The 25,269-nt window shown below is 47.1% G+C and overlaps 1 protein-coding gene across 1 annotated transcript in view; it reads left to right on the top strand.

Annotated features, from left to right (window-relative positions):
• The window catches only part of GNL1 (G protein nucleolar 1 (putative)), a 272,389-nt gene that overhangs the window by 182,376 nt on the left and 64,744 nt on the right, over positions 1-25,269 (top strand). Inside the window, exons 8-9 of the mRNA XM_069241958.1 lie at positions 20,738-20,932; positions 22,950-23,128. Coding sequence (XP_069098059.1) covers positions 20,738-20,932; positions 22,950-23,128 — 374 coding nt within the window. The remainder of the gene's footprint in view (positions 1-20,737; positions 20,933-22,949; positions 23,129-25,269) is intronic.

Raw genomic sequence — 25,269 nt, 5'->3', positions numbered from 1 at the left:
CTGGGAATGAGGTTGAGATGCTCTGGCAGATAGGAAAGTGGGCAAGACTGTCTTTTTCAAGCTGTGACTTCCATAGGCGCAGTTTCTCCTGGAAAGCTGTTATTGCCTCATCCATTGAGGTTATGACTTGTTTGCGGCCCTGCAGCCTCAGATTCAGTTGGGCGAGATGCTCTGTTATGTCACACAACATGGCAAAATCGCACAGCCAGTTTGGATCGGACAGTTCTGACAAGGGCTTCCCTTTACTTTGCATAAAAAGAGTAATTTCTTCCAAAAGCTCAAAAAATCTCTTGAGAACGGTGCTCCTACTCAGCCACCTTACTTCGGTATGGTATGGCACATCTGTATGTTCCATGCCCACCTCCTTCAAAAATTCATGGAACTGACGATGATTCAGACCCCGTGCACGCAGAAAATTCACTGTTTTCGTGACTGTGGACATTATGTTATCCAGTTGCAGAACCTTGCCACACAGAGCTTCTTGGTGGATAATGCAGTGATAAGTTATCAGCGGCGTGTGGCAATTACTTTTTTTCATTTTCTCTTTTAACAGTCCAACCAAGCCATTTCTCTCTCCTCACATTGCTGGAGCGCCATCAGTAGTAAGTCCCACCAACTTTTCCCAAGGTAATTTCATTTTATTTATGGATTCCTCCACTGCATTGAAGATGTCCCTCCCAGTTGTTGTCCCATACATGGCGACCACATCCAAGAGCTCCTCACTGACAGACAAGTCTTCCTTCACACCTCTTACAAAAATAGCTAGATGAGCTGTATCAGTATTGTCAGTGCTTTCATCAAAAGCTAATGAAAATGCCAGATAACTGCATGCCTCTTCAGCCAACTTTGTTTTAAGATTACAGGCTAGGTCACTGACTCGGTCTGTGATGGTGTTTCTTGACAAGCTGACATTGTTAAAAGCCTGTCTCTGCTCAGGGCACACCTGTTCACATACCTTCAGCATACACTGCTTTACAAATGCACCTTCTGAAAAGCACTTTGAAGCTCGCGCAATTTCTTCAGCCACAAGATAGCTGGCTTTCACTGCTGCATAATCTTTTGCTGTCATTTTTGCAAAAATATTCCGTTGAGAATGCAGGCTACCTTTTAATTCTTGGACTTTTTGTTGCTTTTCCTGGTGGCTAAGGTTAGCAAATTTGGCTCCATGTTTGGTCTCAAAGTGCCGGCGTAAATTGTATTCCTTCATCACTGCCACTGCCTCATAGCAAATAAGACATACCGGCTTGTCTCCATTAATCACAAACATGTATTCACTTTCCCATCTCTCCTGAAATTGCCTTCCCTCTGCATCAACTTTTCTTTTCTTGGACATTTTTGGGTTATTTGATTGTAGTTTATGGTCCCTATACCACTGTAAAGTGACACGGAAGTGGTCAGTATATCCAAAGTTTACCGCTCAGACTTTGAAGCAGAATAATAAGCAGACCCCCCCTCCCCCCACATACATCATATGTACTTACAGTACAGGAGAGAAGGGTTCAGGCAGCCGTTGGATCTGTCACATCACAGGATGGCATGCGCTCAATATAAAAACAAGTGGAGGTTTCCTGAATGCATGTAAAGTGGAGGTTTCCTGTGTAGAACGGCCGGCGCCGCTAGAGGGCACACGTTCTCTGGCTTGTAGGCTGCCGCGCATGCGCTGAAGAGGCGGCTTTCTTGTGTCAAAAAAAAAAAGCGAGAATAAAAGGTGAAGGCTGGCGGCGGCTACACGGGCCACATGACGAGGTCTGGCGGGCCGGATTCGGCCCGCGGGCCTTGTGTTTGACACCCGTGACCTAGCAGTAAACGAGTCGGCTACCAGTAATGCTAATTAATGCAGCTGAACAACCTAGCAGAAAACGAGTCCGCTACCAGTAATGCTAATCAATGCAACTGAACAACCTAGCAGTAAACGAGTCCGCTACCAGTAATGCTAATTAATGCAGCTGAACAACCTAGCAGAAAACGAGACCACTACCAGTAAGGCTAATCAATGCATCTGAACAACCTAGCAGTATACGAGTCGGCTACCAGTAATACTAATAAATGCAGCTGAACAATCTAGCAGAAAACGAGTCCGCTACCCGTAATGCTAGTCCTTTACAACTGAACAACCTCCCAGAAAACGAGTCTGCTACCAGTAATGCTAATCAATGCAACTGAACAACCTAGCAGAAAACAGGTCCACTAACAGTGATGCTAATCAGTGTGATAAGAGGCTTCTTTTTGATATGGGTAGCCTCCTCCTTTTTTGCCTGATGTATGATGTAGCCTAGAAATTGTAATGCCCAGGGCTCCTGCGAAACAGGTTCCATAGGCCAGAGCTCTTTTCTTAAAACTTTTGTGCTGCATTGGCACAATTAGAGACGCCTTTAGCTGCCACCATAAGTTCCTGGTAAATGGCACTTAAATGGGGACCCGCAGACGCTTAGCGGAAAAAATGGAGGAACAGCCAAACCAACAAAGACCTCGTCTCCTTCAGAGCCACAACCACCACCCCCGCCAAAACAGCAAGAACGCAAGGAAGGATGCACTTCTGGATCGCATCAACTCCTCCACACACAACACAAAGAAACTTTTCTCAGACGCCAACGAGTTCACTTATCCCCCCACGAAGCGACCTGCATCCCCCCGTAACAGGACCTCTGCAACACACTCGCCACCTTTTTCGACTGCAAGATCCAGGACAACTACAAAAGCTTCCTCCAGGAAAACAAACCTAGCATCCGCACCTGCGGCCAACTGATTTTCCCCCCTATCCCCCCCTCCAAGGACCCACCCAAACCACCCACAGCTGGTCCACGCTCAACACAGAGGAAAAAGTAAGCATCATGAACCGCACCCACTCGAGAGCTCCCACGGACCCCTGCCCAAACCACAAATACATCAGAGCCAGCACATCCATCGCCTCCGAGCTCTGAAACCCGATAAACTGCTCCAGCAACACTGGCACCTTCCCTGAGGACTGGAAACACGCCGAAATACGCCATCTCCTGAAGAAACCTTTTGCCGACCCATTAGAACTAAAACATTTCCGGCCCATCTCACTGATAACCTATCCCGCCAAAGTACCTGAGAAAGCAATCAACGTGCAATTATGGAATTTCATTGAGGCCAACAACTCCCTTGACAGCTCACCACAGCAGGGAGACAGCATTTCTTGCAGCCGCCGACCACATCGATCATTCCTAGACCTGCGGCCACACCACAGCGCTCATACTCCTCGACCTCTAGGTAGCCTTCAACATGGTCTCCCACAGCACTCTACGCACCAGACTCCACGACATTGGAATCCACAGAAAAGCCATGGATTGGATCTACTCCTTCCTTTCCGGGAGGACTCAGAGGGTCAGACTCCCGCCCTACATATCCAGACCCACAGGAGTCAACTGCAGAGTCCCCCAATATCCTGTTTGAGTCCAACTCTGTTCAACGTATACATGGCCCCACTCGCAGCCATTGTCAGAAGCTACGAAATGAACATTGTGTCATACGCAGATGACCCACAACTCATCATCTCTCTGAGATGGCCAAAAGGAACTTCCACCCAGGAATGGAAGCCGTCACCACCTGGATGAAAGAAAGCTGCCTCAAGCTCAACTCTGACAAGACAGAGCTCATCCTCTTCGGAAAGGCCACCTCAGCATGGAACGACTCCTGGTGGCCCACATCCCTCAGCACCCCCTCTGCACTGACTGAGCACGCCTGTAACCTAGGGATCATCCTCGACTCCTCCCTATCCATGACCTGTCAGATAAACTCAGTCACTTCCTCCTTCTGGCACTTACTCCGCAGACTTCGGAAAATCTTCAGATGGATCCCAGCAGACTGCCGTAGGACAGTCACCCATGCCTTAGTCACAAGTAAGCTCGACTACGGCAATGCTCTCAGTGCCTTGCACAACAATGGTCACAGGCACACGCTCAACTCCAAGATCTAGTGTTGATAGACCACCAAACATATATGTCCCTTCAGTGGTGGAATTGCACCAAATTAATCAAAGGGCGGTCATTTCAAAACCCTGTGCCTCAGACCATAATTACAACAGATGCATCAATGATTGGTTTGGGAGCTCACCTAAACAATCACAACGTTCAAGGTCAGTGGGATGTCAAACAGAAACAGCTACACATAAACCACTTAGAGTTATTAGCTGTGTTTCTGGCCCTCAAAGCCTTTCAACCTCTTCTCACACAGAAGAATGTTCTTATCAAAACAGACAACGTGACAACCATGTATTATCTCAACAAACAGGGAGGGACACGTTCATCCCAACTCTTCCTTCTAGCCCAAAAAAATTGGAAATGGGCAATCACAACCAGATTCATCTTTTAGCGCAGTATATCCAAGTGATAGACAAACAGTTGGCAGATATCCTCAGCAGAAATCACCAACAAACTCACGAATGGGAGATTCATCCTCAAGTACTTCAAAAATACTTTCAAAAGTGGGGAACACCAAACATAGACCTGTTCGCAACAAGCAAAAACACAAAATGCCAAATCTTCGCATCCAGGCACCCCCATCCCCTATCCAAGGGCAATGCTATATGGATCAATTGGTCAGGGAAATTTGCTTAAGCTTTTCCCCCTCTCCCACGCCTTCCATTTCTAGTCAACAAGTTGCATCAAACGTCATTCAACATGATACTCATAGCACTAACATGGGCACGTCAGCCTTGGTACACAACACTACTAGATCTATCTGTAGTACCACACTCCAAACTCCCATGCAGACTGGATCTGTTAACACAAATCAAAAGTCAAATCAGATATCCAAACCCCAATGCTCTCAATCTAACAATTTGGCTCCGGAAGTCATAGAATTTGGATATTTACAACTCCCATCAGAATGTATGGAAGTTATTAAACAAGCAAGAAAACCCACTACTAGACAGTGCTATGCAAACAAATGGAAAAGATTTGTCTGTTACTGTCAATCTAAAAATATAGATCCTCTTACAGCATCAATACAAGATATTGTATGTTATTTACTTCATTTACAAAAGTTTAGCATTTTCTTCAATAAAAATACACCTTACTGCAATTTCTGCATATTTACAAAATATTCAACATAGCTCTTTATTTAGAGTTCCTGTTATTAAAGCTTTCATGGAAGGCTTAAAACGCATCATTCCACCAAGAACACCACCAGTTCCATCTTGGAATCTAAATAAAGTGCTTACAAGACTTATGGGTCCACCCTTTGAACCCATGCACTCGTGCCAAATTCAATTTCTAACACGGAAAGTTGCCTTCCTAGTGGCAATTACTTCTTTAAGAAGAATGAGTGAAATCTAAGCTTTTACTCTTGAGGAACCTTCCTTCCAAGTACACAAACGTAAAGTTGTACTAAGAACAAATCCAAAATTTCTAACAAAAGTAGTCTCACCATTTCATATTAATCAAACAGTGGAACTGCCAGTATTCTTCCCACAGCCAGACTCTGTGGCACAAAGAGCTCTACATACATTAGACCTCAAAACAGCTCTAATGTACTATATAGACAGAACTAAAAAAATTAGAAAGACTAAACAACTTGTTGTGGCTTTCCAACAACCACATACAGGCAATCCTATATCAAAACAAGGTTTAGCAAGATGGATTGTAAAGTGCATATAAACATGCTATATCAAAGCAAAAAGACAACTTCTAATCACTCCCAAAGCACATTCTAGACACAAGAAAGGTGCAACAATGGCTTTTTTAGGAAATATACAAATGGCTGAAATATGTAAAGCAGCTACATGGTCAACACCTCATACATTTACTAAACACTACTGTGTGGACGTGTTATCACAACAACAAGCCACAGTAGGTCAGGCTGTTCTAAGAACAGTATTTCAAACAAATTCAACTCCTACAGGCTAGTCACCGCTATATTTTGGGAGGACAAACTGCTTTGTAGTCTATCCATAGCATGTGTATCTGCAGCTACACATGCCATCAAACGGAAAATGTCACTTACCCAGTGTACATCTGTTTGTGGCATGTTCCGCTTCAGATTCACATGCACCCTTTTCCGGAAGCCTGTAGTCGTTTAAGTTAACATATTTTTACATATGTATATACATTTACATTTGCATTGACATCTCTTTTTTTCTCTTATGTACTCCATCACTCCTTCCTTTACCCTCTGTGGGAAAACAGTCTAACAATGGAGTCGATGCCCATGCGCAATAAAACTGAAGAGGAGTCACCACTCGATCCCATGACTCTAAAAGACTTCTTCGAAGAAAAACAACTTGTAACACTCCAAGCCCAACACTAGATGTCGGAAGAGCTATGCATAGCATGTGAATCTGCAGCACTACATGCCACCAACGGATGGACACTGGGTAAGTGACATTTTCCATATATATATATATATATATATATATATATATATATATATATATATACATATATGTTCGATGGCACGTGTAGCTGCAGATTCACATGCTGTGCACTGTTCCTGCCATCTAGTGTTGGGCTCGGAGTGTTACAAGTTGTTTTTCTTCGAAGAAGTCTTTTCGAGTCACAGGACCGAGTGACTCCTCCCTTTTGGCTCCATTGCGCATGGGCATCGACTCCATCTTAGATTGTTTTCTTTCCGCCATTGGGTTCGGACGTGTTCCTCTTCGATCCATGATTCGAATCGGGAAAGTATTAAAATCCTCGAAAAAAGCGTCAGTATTGTTTGCGTTCAGGAAAGATCTTCTATCGACACCGATGAGACAACCGTTTCGGTGGCCCTTTGGGGCTTCCGTGCCCAGCCGAGGCCTGGTCGGCCCAACCACACACGTCGTTGAAGCCTCATGAACCGGACTCCCTTCCGCTTCTGTCCGACGTGCCACGCTAAGTATCCATATACAGACCAGCATCTGGTCTGTAATCTGTGTCTGTCACCGGAGCACAGAGAAGATAGTTACGAGGCGTGCAAGTCCTTTCGGTCGAAAAAGACCTTGAGAGATTGGAGGGCGAGGCGCATTTAGATGGCGTCTAAATCATCGGAACACCTCGACGTCGAAGAGGAGGAGCTGGCTATCTCCATCCAGGGATCGAACTCGGATGACTCCGATGGAGACCGACCGCCTACAGCAGGCCAAAAAGTGAGTACGCGTGCCCCGACCCACCCCCAAAGTCAACCGAAAAAACATAAGGCCTCGGGGACGCCACTGCCTGAAGGCCATGGCTCGACCCATAAAAAAAAGCAGTGACCAAGCAACACCTTTTGGCACTGAAAAAGGCCAAAATTGTGCCGAAGTCTTCTGACTCGAGGCGAGAACCCGGTGTCGAAAAAAGTCGGCATCGCCTTGTCGAACCGACTAAGCCTCGAAAGAGCCTTTTGGATCCGAAGCCAACCATCACCATGGGCATTTTGGTGCCGAGAAAACCGGCTTCGGAGCCGAAAAAGACCTCTTACACAGAGGGACATGGGCACTCCAAACAACTAAAGGAGAGGCACAGATTTGAAGAGGAGCTGGACATTGAAGAGTTTGACCAAACGCCGGCACGGATACAGATCCATAAGGATAATGGAAAGATCCAAACTGCTCCTCCTCTCAAGTTCAAGAGAACGCTGGCTTTTCAACCACAAACAGAGACTGAGACTGATCAGCCAAGAGCTAAAGTGGCTAGGGAGAGATCACCAACTCGCCATTTTTCACCAGAACTTTCTCCCCCGCATTCGCCACAAAGGACAGGGTCACCAATTGGCACAGTCACCCACACATACTGTGCAAATGTAAGATGATGTAGACACCTGGGACCTCTACGATCCACCTGTCTCGGACAATAGCCCTGAGTGCTACCCCTCCAAACCATCTCCACCGGAGGATAGCACCTCGTACACCCAGCTCTTGGCCAGGGCTGCTGCATTCCATAATGTCAGTATGCATTCTGAGCCATTGGAGGATGACTTCCTCTTCAATACCCTGGCCTCCACGAATGCATCATACCAGAGCCTGCCTATGCTACCAGGCATGCTTAAGCATGCACAGCAAGTGTTTCAAGAGCCGGTAAAGGGAAGAGCTATCACACCGCGGGTGGAAAAAAAGTACAAACCACCCCCGTCGGACCCAGTGTTCATTACGCAGCAGCTCCCACCGGACTCTGTAGTGGTTGGTGCCGCAAGGAAACGAGGAAACTCACAATCATCGGGAGATGCACCACCTCCGAATAAAGAGAGTCGCAAATTTGACGCAGCGGGAAAGAGAGTGCCGTCGCAATCTGCCAACCAATGGCATATCGCAAATTCACAAGCCCTCCTCGCCCGTTACGACCGAGCTCACTGGGATGAAATGAGTGACATCATCCAGCATCTACCTAGAGTATCAAAAACGGGCTCAACAAGTGGTAGAGGAAGGGCAAGCAATTTCAAACAATCAAATTTGTTAGGTACTGGATTCAGCTGACACTGCCACAAGAACTGTGAACCCGGCAGTCACAATTAGGAGGCATGCTTGGTTAAGATCCTCAGGATTCAAACCTGAGATACAGCGGGCAGTATTGAACATGCCATTTAACCAGCAACAACTGTTTGGGCCACAAGTGGACACAGCCATCGAAAAGATGAAGAAAGACACTGACACTGCCAAAGCCATGGGCGCCCTCTACTCGTCCCAGTATAGAGGGACATTTAGGAAACCCCAATTTAGGGGAGGTTTCAGACAGCAACCTTCAGAGGCATCCACCTCTCCAGCAAAACCCACCTACCAATCCCAATATCAGAGAGGGGGGTTTTGCGGATCCTTAGGGGACAATTCCCAAGATCAAGGGGAAAGTTTCAGCCCACCAAGCAGGCCCCTAACAACAAACAGTGACTTCACTGTCACCCTTCCCCAACACACATCACCAGCAGGGGGAAGACTAACACTTTACCACAAACACTGGTCAGACATAACCACGGACACATGGGTCCTATCAATTATCCAACATGGTTACTGCATAGAATTCACACATTTCCCTCCAGATATTCCACCAAGAGTGCACAAACTGTCGGCACAACATCTAGACATGTTACAAACAGAGGTGCAGGCACTATTAACAAAACAAGCCATAGAACTAGTACCTCACCAGCAACAAGGAACAGGGGTTTATTCCCTGTACTTCCTTATTCTCAAGAAAGACAAAACACTAACACCAATTTTAGATCTCAGGACGTTAAACCTTTTCATCAAATCAGAACACTTCCACGTGGTCACACTACAAGATGTAGTCCCCTTACTAAAACAGGGAGAATACATGGCAACACTGGATCTAAAAGATGCGTATTTCCATATACCCGTCCATCCATCTCACAGAAAATACCTCAGATTTGTTATACAGGGCAACCATTACCAATTCAAACTATTGCCCTTCGGGATAACAGCACCCAGAGTAGTTACAAAATGCCTCGATGTAGTAGCAGCTCATATAAGGAGACATCACGTGCACGTATTCCCATATCTCGACGATTGTCTAATAAAAGCCAACACTCAACACCGGTGTCTAAGTCACACGCAATATGTAATAGATACTCTACACAGACTAGGCTTCTCTATAAATTACCAAAAATCTCACTTACAACCATCCCAACTACAACAATACTTGGGAGCAACACTCAACACACAAAGAGCAATTGCCACTCCAAGCCCGCAGAGAGTTCAATCATTTCAAACTATGGTGTCAAACATACAACCAAATCACCATTACACAGTCAGATTTGTCATGAAACTCCTAGGCATGATGGCATCATGCATCGCAATTGTCCCAAACGAAAGACTACACATGCGGCCCTTACAACAGTGCCTAGCAAAACAATGGACGCAGGCACAGGGTCAACTTCAGGATCTAGTGTTGATAGACCGCCAAACACACTCTTCGCTTCAATGGTGGAACCCTGTAAATTTAAATAAAGGGCGGCCTTTTCAAGACCCTGTGCCTCACGCCATTATTACAACAGATGCTTCCATGATCGGGTGGGGAGCACACCTCAACTATCACAATATACAAGGACAATGGGACAGTCAACAGAAACAACTACACATAAATCACTTGGAACTGCTAGCGGTCTCCCTAGCACTAAAAGCTTTTCAACCCCTTCTAGTTCACAAACACACTGTTGTCAAAACAGACAATGTGACAACAATGTACTACCTAAACAAACAGGGGGGGACACACTAGTCACAACTATGCCTCCTAGCACACCAAAAATTGGCATTGGGCAATTCACAACAACATTCGCCTGATATATACCAGGCATTCACAATCAGTTAGCCGACAATCTCAGTCGAGATCACCAGCAAACTCACAAGTGGGAAATACATCCCCAGATTCTACAAGAATACTTTTACCACTGGGGAACACCAGACATAGGTCTGTTTGCAACAAAACAAAACGCAAATGCCAAAACTTCGCATCCAGGTACCCACACCCTCAGTCCAAGGGCAATGCTCTATGGCTCAATTGGTCAGGGATATTTGCTTATGCTTTTCCCCCTCTACCACTCATTCCTTTCCTAGTCAACAAACTGAGTCAAAACAAACTCAGACTAATACTCATAGCACCAACGTGGGCTGGCTAACCGTGGTACACCACACTGTTGGACCTCACATCAAACTCCCAAACACAAACAACAGATCAGACACCCCAATCCAGCATCGCTCAACCTAGCAATCTGGCTCCTGAAGTCTTAGAATTTGGCTATCTAAACCTTTCAAATGAGTGTATGGAGGTCATTAAACAAGCAAGAAAACAAACAGCAAGGCATTGTTATGCTAATAAATGGAAAAAGTTTGTTTTCTACTGCCAAGCAAACCAAATCACACCGTTAGACGCCTCCATACAAAACATTGTGAGTTATTTACCACACCTACAAAAAGCAAATCTCGCTTTTCCTTCCATCAAAATTAATCTCACTGCAATCTCTGCTTACCTGCAGATTAAACATACAAAGTCACTTTTTAGAATACCAGTTATTAAAGCCTTTATGGAAGGACTAAAAAGGATCATACCTCCAAGAACCCCACCATTACCCTCGTGGAATCTTAATATTGTACTTGCACGACTCATGGGCCCACCTTTAGAACCCATGCATTCTTGCCAAATCCAATTCTTAACTTGGAAGGTAGCATTTCTAATAGCCATCACTTCACTACGAAGAGTTAGCGAAATACAGGCGTTCACTATCGAAGAACCCTTTATACAAGTACACAAACATAAAGTGGTTCTCCGCACAAATCCAAAATTTCTGCCTAAAGTCATTTCACTGTTTCATTTAAACCAAACTGTGGAGCTCCCAGTCTTCTTTCCACAGCCAGACTCAGTAGCAGAAAGAGCACTGCATACATTAGACATAAAAAGAGCAGTAATGTATTACATAGACAGAACAAAACCATTTCGTAAAACTAAGCAGTTGTTCGTCGCTTTCCAAAAACCCCATGCTGGTAACCCTATATCCAAACAAGGTATAGCCAGATGGATAGGTAAATGCATACAAACTTGTTGTACCTCAAAGCTAAAAGAGAGCTACTTATTACACCAAAGGCACACTCCTCTAGGAAGAAAGGGGCAACAATGGCCTTTCTAGGTAACATACCAATGACAGAGATTTGTAAGGCAGCCACTTGGTCTACACCTCATACGTTTACCAAACACTACGGTGTAGATGTGTTAGCAACACAACAAGCCACAGTAGGACAGGCTGTACTAAGAACACTATTTCAAACAACTTCAACTCCTACAGGCTGACCACCGCTTTTGGGAGGATTACTGCTTTGTAGTCTATGCACAGCATGTGTATCTGCAGCTACACATCCCATCGAACAGACAATGTCACTTACCCAGTGTACATCTGTTTGTGGCATGTTCCGCTGCAGATTCACATGCGCCCTCCCACCTCCCCGGGAGCCTGTAGCTGTTTAAGTTGCAATTAGAAATTGTATATATGTAAATAAACATTCCTTTAGCACAAACTATGTACATACATATCTATTCCATTGCATGGACATCTTTAGTATCCTCATTCTACCACTCCTACCTCACCCTCTGCGGGAAAACAATCTAAGATGGAGTCGATGCCCATGCGCAGTGGAGCCGAAAGGGAGGAGTCACTCGGTCCCGTGACTCGAAAAGACTTCTTCGAAGAAAAACAACTTGTAACACTCCGAGCCCAACACTAGATGGCAGGAACAGTGCACAGCATGTGAATCTGCAGCGGAACATGCCACAAACAGATGTACACTGGGTAAATGACATTTTCCATATATATATATGTATGTATATACACACTAATAAACAGTAAGATGCATACAAAGGTTAGAAAACAGTGTAAAATAGCAATAGTAGCCCTAGGTAGTTACAGGTAAGTAATGCAGTACCCCCTAGCAACCAGGAATACTGGAGTAAAACACTGAATTTCCCCAAAACCATCCCAAAGGATGAAAAGAAGAACAAGAAGACACCCAGAAAGATCCTGCAAGGAACCAGCAGCGGAATACCGAAGATGGGGACCTGTGGAGAGGGGGGACCAAGTCCAGAAGTGTCTGTGGAGTCCACGCAGCACCACAGAAGTTGCTCCTACGCCGCCAGCGACCACGCAGAGGCCCAGGAGTTGCAAGAGGGAGTGCTGGGACGTGGAGCTACACATCGTGTGAAGTTTCCCCTTGGAGGTGAAGCAAACAAGACTTGGCAGCTGCAAAGGATGCAGTGCACGTGGGCACTGTCCTGCGTGAAGTGGAAAGGACTTACCACCACCAAAGTGCAACAGCTGGTAGAGAGGACCAAGGGGGACTCTCCGGACCACAAATCGTGATGCAGCACCCACACCACTCAGGATTAGGGAAGATCCACGCAGCCGGTCGTCGATGCAGCCAGGTACCTGTAGTTACAGGGGAGTGATGCCTTCACCCCAAGGGAGATTCCTCCTTCTTCTTGTGCAGGCCGAAGAGTTGCAGTCTTCTTAGGATGCAGGGCCAGGGAAATGTTGCAAAGCTGGCAGGAATTCCGGATACAATGTTGCAGAAGAGCCTTCCTGATAGATCTACAGCTTGTAGGTTCCTGGAGGGTCCAGTCGCGGTAGAGGTTGCAGAGGAGTCCTGCTGGAGTCTTGCAAGTCAAATCTCAGGACCCACCGCAGAGGAAGACCCTAAATAGCCCAAAGAGGGGGCTTGGTCACCTAACCAAGTAATTACCTATCAAAGGGTGCCTCTGACGTCACCTGCCTGACCTGGCCACTCAGATGCTCCCAGAGTTCCCTGCCAACCTTGGAATCAAGATGGCAGAACCCAGGGACCCTCTGGAGGAGCTCCGGGCACCAGCCCTGGGGTGGTGATGGACAGGGAAGTGGTCACTCTCCTGTCCTTTGTCCAGTTTCGTGGCAGAGCAGGGACTGGGGGGTCCCTGAACTGGTGTAGACTGGATTATGCAAGGAAGGCACCAAATGTGCCCTTCAAAGCATTGCTAGTGTCTTGGGGAGGCTACACCTCCCAAGCCTGTAACACCTATTTAAAAAGGGAGAGGGTGTTGCCTCCCTCTTCCAAGGAAATCCTTTGTTCTACCTTCGTGGGCTTGAGCTTCTCAATCAGCAGGAGGGCAGAAGCCTGTCTGAGGGGTGGCAGCAGCTGCGCTGCCCAGGAAAACCCTGCAAGACTGGTGGTAGCAATGCTGGGGGTCCTCTAAGGAGCCCCCAGAGTGCATTGAATGATAGTTCCAATACTTGCAATAGTATTGAGGTATCATTCTGACATGTTTGATACCAAACATGCCCACGTTCTATGTTACCATTATGTAGCTAGACATAGGTAGTGACCTATGTCCAGTACATATATAAAATGGTGTCCCCGCACTCACAAAGTCCAGTAAAATGGTGCTGGAGTTCGTGGGGGCACCTCTGCTAGTGCAGGGGTGCCCTCACAAACAGGTACTTGCACCCTGCCCTGTGGGCTGAGAGGGCCTACCATAGGGGTCTTTTACAGTGACCTGGTGCAGGGACTTGTAGTGAAACCCGGTGCGTGCACCCTTTCACGCAGGCTGCAATGGCAGGCCTGCAGAACCCTTTCCATGGGTGTGAGAAAGTAGCCTCTTTCTAGCCTTGTTACCCCCACGTTTGGCCTGTTTGTGAGTGTATGTCAGGGTGTTTTCACTGTTTTCACTGTCTCACTGGGATCCTGCTAGCCAGGGCCCAGTGCTCATAGTGAAAACCCTATGTTTTCAGTATGTTTGTTATGTGTCACTGGGACCCTGCTAGTCACGACCCCAGTGCTCATAAGGTTGTGGCCTATATGTATGTGTTCCCTGTGTGGTGCCTAACTGTCTCACTGAGGCTCTGCTAACCAGAACCTCAGTGGTTATGCTCTCTCATTTCTTTCAAATTGTCACTAACAGGCTAGTGACCAATTTTACCAATTCACATTGGCTTACTGGAACACCCTTATAATTCCCTAGTATATGGTACTAAGGTACCCAGGGTATTGGGGTTCCAGGAGATCCCTATGGGCTGCAGCATTTCTTTTGCCACCCATAGGGAGCTCTGACAATTCTTACACAGGCCTGCCACTGCAGCCTGAGTGAAATAATGCACACATTATTTCACAGCCATTTTCACTGCACTTAAGTAACTTATAAGTCACCTATATGTCTATCCTTTACCTGGTAAAGGTTAGGTGCAAAGTTACTTAGTGTGTGTGCACCCTGGCACTAGCCAATGTGCCCCCACATTGTTCAGGGCAAATTCCCCGACTTTGTGAGTGCTGGAGACACCATTATATGCGTGCACTACACATAGGTCACTACCTATGTGTAGCTTCACAATGGTAACTCCGAATATGGCCATGTAACATGTCTATGATCATGGAATTGCCCCCTCTATGCCATCCTGGCATAGCTGGCACAATCCCATGCTCCCAGTGGTCTGTAGCACAGACCCTGGTACTGCCAAACTGCCTTTTCAGGGGTTTCACTGCAGCTGCTGCTGCTGCCAACCCCCCAGACAGGCTTCTGCCCTCCTGGGGTCCAGCCAGGCCTGGCCCAGGATGGCAGAACAAAGGACTTCCTCAGAGAGAGGGTGTTACACCCTCTCCCTTTGGAAAATGGTGTGAAGGCAGGGGAGGAGTAGCCTCCCCCAGCCTCTGGAAATGCTTTCTTGGGCACAGATGTGCCCAATTCTGCATAAGCCAGTTTACACCAGTTCAGGGACCCCTCAGCCCTGCTTAGGCGCGAAACCGGACAAAGGAAAGGGGAGTGACCACTCCCCTGACCTGCACCTCCCCTGGGAGGTGCCCCAGAGCTCCTCCAGTGTGCTCCAGACCTCTGCCATCTTGGAAACAGAGGTGCTGCTGGCACACTGGACTGCTCTGAGTGGCCAGTGCCAGCAGCTGACGTCAGAGACTCCTTCTGATAGGCTCCTTCAGGTGTTGCTAGCCTATCCTCTCTCCTAAGTAGCCAAACCCTCTTTTCTGGCTATTTAGGGTCTCTGTCTTTGGGGATTCCTCAGATAACGAATGCAAGAGCTCATCAGAGTTCCTCTGTATCTCTCTCTTCACCTTCTGCCAAGGAATCGACTGCGGTCCGCGCTGGAAGCCTGCAAAACTGCAACAAAGTAGCTAAGACGACTACGGCGACCTTGTAACGCTGATCCTGCCGCCTTCTCGACTGTTTTCCTGGTGGTGCATCCTGTGGGGGTAGTCTGCCTCCTCTCTGCATCAGAAGCTGCAAAGAAATCTCCTGTGGGTCGACGGAATCTTCCCCTTGCAACCGCAGGCACCAAAAAGCTGCATCACCGGTCCCTTGGGTCTCCTCTCACGACGACGAGCGAGGTCCCTCGAATCCAGCAAGACTGTCCAAGTGACCCCCACGGTCCAGTGACTCTTCAGTCCAAGTTTGGTGGAGGTAAGTCCTTGCCTCCCCACGCCAGACTGCATTGTTGGTAACCGCGACTTTTGCAACTTCTCCGGCCTCTGTGCACTTCCGGCGGAAATCCTTTGTGCACAGCCAAGCCTGGGTCCACGGCACTCTAACCTGCATTGCACGACTTCCTAAGTTGGTCTCCGGCGACGTGGGACTCCTTTGTGCAACTTCAGGCGAGCACCGTTTCACTTTTCTTCGTAGTACCTGTTCTGGCACTTCTGCGGGTGCTGCCTGCTTCTGAGAGGGCTCCTTGTCTTGCTCGGCGTCCCCTCTGTCCCCAGACGAAATTGGCGACATCCTGGTCCATCCTGGGCCACAGTAGCATCCAAAAACGCTAACCGCACGACTTGCAGCTAGCAAGGCTTGTTGGCGTCCTTTCGGCGGGAAAACACTTCTGCACGACTCTCCACGGCGTGGGGGATCCATCCTCCAAAGGGGAAGTCTCTAGCCCTTGTCGTTCCTGCAGAATCCTCAGCTTCTTCAGTCCAGTAGAAGCTTCTTTGCACCCACAGCTGGCATTTCCTGGGCATCTGCCCATCTCCGACTTGCTTGTGACTTTTGGACTTGGCCCCCTTGTTCCACAGGTACCCTCGACTGGAAATCCATTATTGTTGCATTGCTGGTTTGTGTCTTTCCTGCAGAATTCCTCTATCACGACTTCTATGTCCTTGGGGGAACTTTAGTGCACTTTGCACTCACTTTTCAGGGTCTTGGGGTGGGGTATTTTTCTAACCCTTACTATTTTCTAATAGTCCCAGCGACCCTCTACAAGGTCACATAGGTTTGGGGTCCATTCGTGGTTCGCATTCCACTTTTGGAGTATATGGTTTGTGTTGCCCCTATCCCTATGTGTTTCCATTGCATCCTATTGTAACTATACATTGTTTTGCACTGTTTTCTAAGACTATACTGCATATTTTTGGTATTGTGTGCATATATCTTGTGTATATTTGCTATCCTCATACTGAGGGTACCCACTGAGATACTTTTGGCATATTGTCATAAAAATAAAGTACCTTTATTTTTAGTATATCTGTGTATTGTGTTTTCTTATGATATTGTGCATATGGCATTAGTGGTACTGTAGTAGCTTCACACGTCTCCTAGTTCAGCCTAAGCTGCTCTGCTAAGCTACCATTATCTATCAGCCTAAGCTGCTAGACACCCTATACACTAATAAGGGATACCTGGGCCTGGTGCAAGGTGTAAGTACCCCTTGGTACTCACTACAAGCCAGTCCAGCCTCCTACGGGCTCCCTATTGGTAGCAGAATAACTGCTGCAGCCCATAGGGATCCCCTGGAACCCCTGGAACCCCAGTGCCCTGCGTACCTAGGTACAATATACTAGGGGATTATAGAGGGGGACCAGTATGCCGATTGTGGGGAGGAAAAAGGTACAATTTGGAGGAGAGAGCAAAGTTACTAGGGTCCTGATTAGCAGGAACCCAGTAAACACAGTCAAACATACTGACAACAGGCAGAAAATGGGGGTATCCATGCCAATAAAGAAGGCACTTTCCTACAGTAAGTGAACAGAGAAGCCATTTTATTACATGTGCTGGATGCATGTTCAACACAGGTTTGACAGCCAAATGATGACCACTCTGAGTCCTGGGTGTTTGGTATCAAACAGCTCAGGATGCTAGATTGATACTGGTGCCAGTATTGGATTTATTACTAAATGTACCCAGGGGTCCCCTTAGAGGTGCCCTCTGCAAAAGTTAACTACCCTGGCATGGTTGCTGACTGGTTCCATCCAGCCTGACATCCAATGTTCAACCTTGGGGTGAAAGGAACTCCTCTTTGGGTTGCAAAACAAAGCCCTTCCTGGGTGGAGCCCCCTCCCTCAGGAATGTGCACTGCCCTTGCGGCAAGCTTCAAAGGGCTTACCACCTTTGAAACTGGACACCCAGGACTGCTGCTAGCAGCAGATGGTAACCCCTATTGCAAACCCCCACTTTTGGCGGGAGCTATGGCAGGAACATACACAAAGGATAGGGGAAGTTACCCCACCTGGCATGCACCACCCCTACAGAGTTGCCTGTGAGGTGGACACTTGGTTTCATTTTCCTCCATCTTGAGTGGAAGAAAAATAGCCATCAGGTATAGGTAAGTGATCCCTTCACACAGGAGGTGGTCACTTACTGGGTGTAGCCACCCTAAGGTAGATGACCCATTGGTCACTACTAGGTTCCCCCTAAAACGACCACTAAATACAGTATTTAGTGGGCATCCCTAGACCAGGAAATCAGATTCAACGGCAAAAGAGCAGCACCAAGAAGATCTGAAGCACAAGAACTGTGGACCTGCTAAACCAAAGAAAAGGCGCCAAATCCTGCCTGCTGCACCTAGAACCTGACAGTCGCCGCTGAGGGGCTGCTGGACTAATGGACAATTCTACACAAACCCTAGAGGACCCCCAGGGTTCTCCAATCGCCAGAGAACTGCCTCCATAGTGGAGGTACTACTCTACAACCCAAAGAAACCATCACGCCAGGGAGGGTCACTTCAGCGACCAGCCGCTAACTCCCGAAACAAATGCCAACGCTAGGCCAAACTGCACCCTGACTGCGAGGACTAACCCTGCCAGTATGCCACGTTTGGTGTCACTGCAACCTCCAGCAACCAAACCGTGCCAATACCAGGGAAGTTGGTCAGCCCACGTTGGACATAAACAAAAACAGCCCCGGACCAGGAGGAAGCCCCAGTTGAGGGACTTCAGAAACACCCCGGATCTCCTGCCACAGTGCCCCCGTTGTCCCAGCAACGATCCTTGAACCAACTTACCTCCTGCTCCTCAGGGCATCCTTGCTCACAGCTCCTGGCTCACCGATTCACCCTGCCGCCCTGTGCCCTGCACCAAAGAACCTCCTGTGCCCTAAGTGTCCCCTGCCCCTTGTGACCTCGACACTCCAAGGGGACCTGTGCAGCGCTTTTTCAGGTTGCCCCCCGCAGTGGCCCTGCACCCTCTCCAGGGACCTTCCTCTGCTTTTCCAGCTGGAACCGGGAGCCACCCGAACTTCTCCAGCTGCCACACTGTGCCCACCGATGACTTCGACCAGCCTGGAAAAGAAGAACTTGGTAAACCAACTGTACAATTTTATATGTATTTTAAAGGTATTCTTACATTGATTCCTATGGTGCGTAATTACACATAAAAAGACTATTTTTATTAAACGTGAAAAATTCATATCTCAAAAAGTACTTACCCAATTCTGGTGATTTTGGTCTTACAATTTATATTAACATGTAAAGTATTTTTATAAATAGGTCTTCAGTTATTCCTTTGCGTGTGTGAGTTGCATGATTGATACTGTGAGTACAACAAATGCTTTGCATTTCTCCAACAATGGCCTAACTGCTCGACCACGCTACCTTAAAATTTAGAGCACCTGGTTATCTCTGTAAACCAGCGTGTGGTTGCCTGGACCCCTGCACAGTGTGTCTAGCTTTGCACACTGCATAGAAGGCCAGCCTCCTGCAGTCTGTGTAATGCGTGTTTTCCCATTGTGATGTCCAAATTACAGTGGGTATTCCCATCCGTTAGTTTTGTGCTTGTTTTGTCACTGGTACCACGTACAAGCTACTGAAGAAGCCCAAATAAGCTGAACCCTGCCCTGCTAAGAAGACTTGTGATGTATGACCCAAAGCGACCTCTTGAATCTCAATGAGCCTGTTTGCCTTCAGTTCCAAGATTCCGCCGAATCACTCTAGGTGGAAAGGTGTTTTCATTTGAAGCCTCCAAGCTACGAATAGCTTACAAACACCTTACGTTCTGAACCCTCCCTGATGATAACTATAAAACATCTGAAAACCTGGTTCTTTGCAGCAGTTTGTAGGGTTTTTATTTTATTTACTTATCTACACTTTCTATGGGTCTGTGAGTGCCTGGATACCTTAAAGTGATTATTGTGCTGAACAATCACAAAACACAAATGTAAATGCCTCGGTAGTGGAGTTCATGCCACTGAGCTTAGTCCAAGGAGAATTGGGAGCTCCTCGATCGCACAGTATTGGCTATTTAAAGGCGCTATGCCAGACCTGGTGCACATATAGAATTGTGCAGATGTAGATCTTTGTTACATCTATTTGTTACCCTTAGGCACTGACAGGAACAGGCAAGGCGTGTATCCCCCTCTGTATTTAAAGTTCCCGTTGAGGGTTACCCGATTATCATATTACTTTTGTTCCATCCTGTCAGGCCTGATGGGATCTGAGCCTTGTGCACGTTAGTTGTACATAAGCAGGTTAACCCAAGGATCTCATGATTTGAAGCTGCTGTTAAGGAAGTTCTTCCCAATGAGCAGTACGTCTCGAGGCTCCTTGGCAAGAAGTGAGCTCTGTACTTCAGCACAAGGTGCTTTTACTGAGGCACCGATCCTTTCTCCCAGAGTGTCTTAATTCCATTTGACAGTTTTCCTCCCCCTTGGCTGAGGAATCATCACATCCCGTTGTGACAAGATATGCTCTACATTTTTATCTGCATTGGTCCATATTTTTATTGTACACTGACACAGGTGAGTCAGCCTCCAAGGCGACCATACACATTGGATGACTTTGTGTATCAGTCATTGTTATTCCTTGCAAGGAACCTCTCCTTGGATCATTTGTGAGTGTTTGTTGGCATACTGGATCTGGTCCAGCAGGGCTTTATTTAAAGGCTCTGGGTGTCCAGGCACTCAAAGGTTAAAAAGAGGTGAGCATCTGTGGATATGTAGGAACAGTCCTTTTTAAAGTAATCATTGGTCTTGCCAGATGGGTTGGTGAGGATAAGTTAGAAGATTACGTTGTGACGGGCCTGCTATCTAACCCTTGTTTTTTCCTCTCGTGGTTTTCTCTTGCTTCGTCCCTCGGTGCTAATGGTGGGTAGTGGATCTCAACAGCTGGAAAGAGAAGATCGAGCGGGACACAGCCTGTGCCCAGCTGGCCGATGTCTCTGATGATGAAGAGGAGGAGGAGGAAGAGGAGGCTGTTTTGGTGGAACATCAAACCGATGTGGCCATGGAGTTAGGAGCTGTCTGCGAAGAGCTGTACAAGGACGGTATATTAACCATAGGCTGTGTGGGTATGTATATTTGGTGGCCGTAGTTACATATATCCAGTGGTAGATCTTATAACGGTGTAGCATACTGGTGGGCGATTTGTCCATCTTGCATTGCGTGCACTGAAAGCGTGTGGTTCTCTCTTTTATGAAGGGTTTGAAAACAAAAACATATTGATTAAAGCCAGAAGCACTTGTTATGTACCTACTGAGTTACTCGTAGGGAATCTGCTAAGAAGGGCGGCTGAAGGTATGTAACTTCATGCTCTGTAAAAGCTGATCATGTATGATACAGTTATTGAGATCACTAGCATCTGTTTAAGGTTCTTTATGGGAAATATCAACTTTTGACACTGCCTCAAAGCCCACACCAATGCGGTCTCCATTCTTGATTTGGTGACACCAGCTCAGTGGACCCAGGGGTTTCCACTTGAGGCACACCATGCAGTTCAGTGACCTTTTGAATAGAAACCAATGTCAATGAAAAACATGGAAGCTGGATCATGTCCTTGAAAACATAGAGGATAAATTAATAAGAGAAATGTTATCCATTGCCCATGAACTGCATTCAGTGCGTAAGAGCTAAGATGTCTGTCCAATACACTCTGAAAGGACTTCGGATTTTACCACATTAACAACAGTACACTCTGGAAGTACTTCAGACTTTACCACATTAAAAACAATGCACTCTGGAAGTACGCCAGGCTTTAACACAGTGTAATAACATTACCCTCTGAAAGGACTACGGGCTTTAACATATGATCTTTACAATAAATAAGTTTGAGCTAATGTATCTATTGTAAATGTAATGAGTTTACGCCTATGGCCTCGGACATAACTTTTTCTTATGAATCAGCCAGGGCTGTGGCTTTTATCACCGGCGTGTTACCATCCCTAACTCAAGCCTACAGTGTACCATGTAAGGGTTCCCTTAGGACAACCCACAGTATTCAGTTTTAGAATTTTAAATATGTACAAAATTACAGTTAGTAAAACAATGTCCAACCCCTCTTACAGCATAAAAAGGATTCTCAAAGCGCAGATCTTCCACCGCGAGGGTTTGTGCCGAGGTAACCAAAACCCTCGCCTACTATAGTAACAAGTGACACTCCACATAGTTAAATGCCTGTCTAATAGCGTTACTAATGGCACTCCAGTTTTAAAGTCTTAAGACTTTAACCTGGGTTTCACAAAAGATAAGACTAATATACTGCTTTTGTCACTTTTAATAATAAACAGGTCAAGCCTTTACCCTCAGTCGTTGACTTGTCACCATAACTAACTCAGTACTGCTGTTGTGGGCATAAGCTTTCACACAGGGCACAAACTGCAGCACAGGAACTCTTTGTTAGTGAAAGAAAACAACTTCTGCCCAATCCAAATGTGTACTCAAGGCAATCATCATTATGGCCAACACCGAACTCTCAGTGGTGCTTCATAAAGCTCATTTTCCATTGATCAAATGATCTGGGTACGGCCATGCTCTCAAACCAACTGTAAAAGATTTTCAGGCCCAACCATCAAATGACAGAGTAGCGCAAAGAATGTGAGTCTACATTCATGCAGTGAATTATTACAGGTAACTAACCAGGTTCATCATAGGTCCTAAAAGCCGCCAATGATGTGCGCGCGTAAATTGTATGTCCTTGAAACAAACAAAAGACCAATGACATTCCCCTCTTCATGAAAGAATTGGACGCAGAGGTTCCTGCTCGCAGATGTCTTTAGATGGTTTACAAGTGATTTTGAGATGCCATGAAGCCTACGGTTCTTAAGAGGCAATGAATACCAGCCTGGCGGATGCGTCTGAGAGCAGCCCCTTGGCTGCAGTCGTTAGGGATGTCTGCCACCCACCAGATGCTTCTCTAGCACTCGCAGACACTCGCACTACAGCTGACCCTTGTGAAGTGTTGAGTGGCTTTTAAAGGGTTTCAAGTAGGATGGGTAGGAGCTGCTCAGGGTTTCCTCTACTTATCTGCTTTGCTCCAAGTTTAACCATCCTCTCCATTCCAACCTCTGATCACCCCATTTCTCATTGCAGGTTTTCCAAATGTAGGCAAGTCCTCTCTGATCAATGGGTTGGTGGGCAGGAAGGTGGTGAGCGTGTCCCGCACCCCCGGACACACCAAGTACTTCCAGACCTACTTCCTGACACCCACAGTCAAGCTGTGTGACTGCCCTGGACTCATCTTCCCATCCCTGGTGGACCGACAGCAGCAGGTACTGAGGCGGGGAGCGCTGAGGGAGGTACCAGCAGAGTCATCTCGGCCAGACTGAAAGCCGGGGTGGGGTACTGAGGGCATGAACCTGAGTGGAGGAGGCTGAGGGGCACCAGGCTGAGAGCTGGAGGGGGGGAAGGAGTCACCGAGCTAAGAGACCGAGGGAAGGGGGATGAGGGGCCCCAAGCTGAGAGATGGAGGGGAGAGCAGGGGGCTGAACGGGTCACCATCTAAGAGAACAAGGGGGGAAGATGAGGGGCACCAAACTGAGAGCTGGAGGGGAGAGAAGGGGGCTGAAGGGGTCACCGTCTAAGAGACCAAGGGAGGGGGATGAGGGGCACCAAGCTGAGACCTGGAGGGGACAGTAGGGGCCTGAATGGGTCACCATCTAAGAGAACAGGGGGGGGGACTGAGAGGCACCAAGCTGAGAGCTGGAGGGGAGAGCAGGGAGCTGAAGGGGTCACCTAGCTAAGAGACCAAGGGAAGGGGGATGAGGGGCACCAAACTGAGAGCTGGATGGGAGAGCAGTGGGCTGAAGAGGTCACCGAGCTAAGAGACCAAGGGGAGAGGGATGAGGGGCACCAAGCTGAGAGCTGGATGGGAGAGCAGGGGGCTGAAGGGGTCATCGAGCTAAGAGACCAAGGGGAGAGGGATGAGGGGGATGAGGGGCACCAAGCTGAGAGCTGGATGGGAGAGCAGGGGGCTGAAGGGGTCACCCCGCTAAGAGACCAAGGGGAGGGGACTGAGAGGCATCAGGTTGAGAGCCTGAGAGTAGGGTCTGGGGGTGAACGCTGCACTCCTACCTTTATCTGGTTTCTCCTCCTGCTGTCGTTCTTCATAACTTTCTTACTCTACCTCTTTCTTCACTGTCTTGCCTTCCTCTCCTTTTACCCTTTTTCTTCTACATCTTTCTTTGTTCTTCTCCTTCCTGTTCCTTTGTTACTCTTTTTTCCTATTCCCTTCTTGTTTCTTCCACCAGGAGACCTGTATGTTTACTTATAGATTTGTGCATGAAGTTTCCGTGTGCCTTGCAAACGTATTATTGCTTAAGGTCCTAGGTGAGGGTGCGGTGCAGATGTTGAAAAAACAGCCTTCTGATTCGCTTGTTTGAACGCCAACCAGTGACTTTACAGCAGGTAGCTTGACAGTGGGCGTGGCTCAGTACCGAGCTCTCTAAGCATTGTCATCCTATTTAATGTATGACAACGAGAACATATGCGGCTGCGAGGCGCTCCGCTCTCAGGTGATCCATAAATATGAGCGCGGTTCAGAAGTGATCCTTAGACCCCCAGCTTTTGCGTTGCAGCTTTTGTGCTAATAATACTGTGCGCTCAGGGAGGAGGGCTGGTATTCTTCAAGGGCTGTGTTTAAATTACTTAACTTTCCAAGCCGCTTACGTCACCCCTATATTAGGCATTAACATCCTGATGTTCAGTGATCAGATGAAGCTTTCACGGTAGGAAAAGATGTAGGCTCCTTTTCTAAACACTGCACCTTTTATCCAGATGCACAAAACTGGAGGAAACAAAAGGAAGAAGAAACAATATTTTAGTGACATCCCTGAACAACAAAACTCAAGCAGAATAATCTAAGACCAGCCTTTCTTGCTGCTTCCGGTATAACAAAGTTACATTGTGTCGGCCCATTCGGGAAGAAAAATTACTGATTCTCTATTTCGCTTTCCTTTCTTTGAATTGCATTTTAGTTTGTGGTTGTGCAGGTGTTTTATCAGTGTTAATATGTTGACACTGATGAGGGTTGTTCCCTTTTCATTCATAATAGCATTTGAACCTCAAACAGGATATCCCAAGAATATACAATGCAGAATATTTTCGGTTTCTCTTCTTCCAGCGTCGGAGGCGTCTGTGGTGTGGATAACCAAGTCTGACGTCCTAAAAAGGCCACTAATCCCAGGAAGCCACAAAAAGAACTGTGCCTTGAAGGAGTGATTTGGTAGCCCAAAGTTTGGTTTGGCAGGGCTCACTGGCCTCTTTAAGTTTTCATAGTTCACCATTAATTCTTGCAGGGCAGCAATGTACGGGCGGTCAGCACACGCTGCAGAGCCCTGCAAGTGCACCAAACTAGATGCCTGGCCCAGAGAACCAGCTAGCATTTTACTGTGTCGGACAACTGACTGCATTG

This window comes from Pleurodeles waltl, chromosome 6 (genome assembly GCF_031143425.1).
Source record: "Pleurodeles waltl isolate 20211129_DDA chromosome 6, aPleWal1.hap1.20221129, whole genome shotgun sequence".
In the NCBI taxonomy this organism is placed as follows: Eukaryota; Metazoa; Chordata; class Amphibia; order Caudata; family Salamandridae; genus Pleurodeles; species Pleurodeles waltl.
Note: the sequence above shows the minus strand (reverse complement) of the source record. Positions and strands in the feature narration are given on the sequence as shown.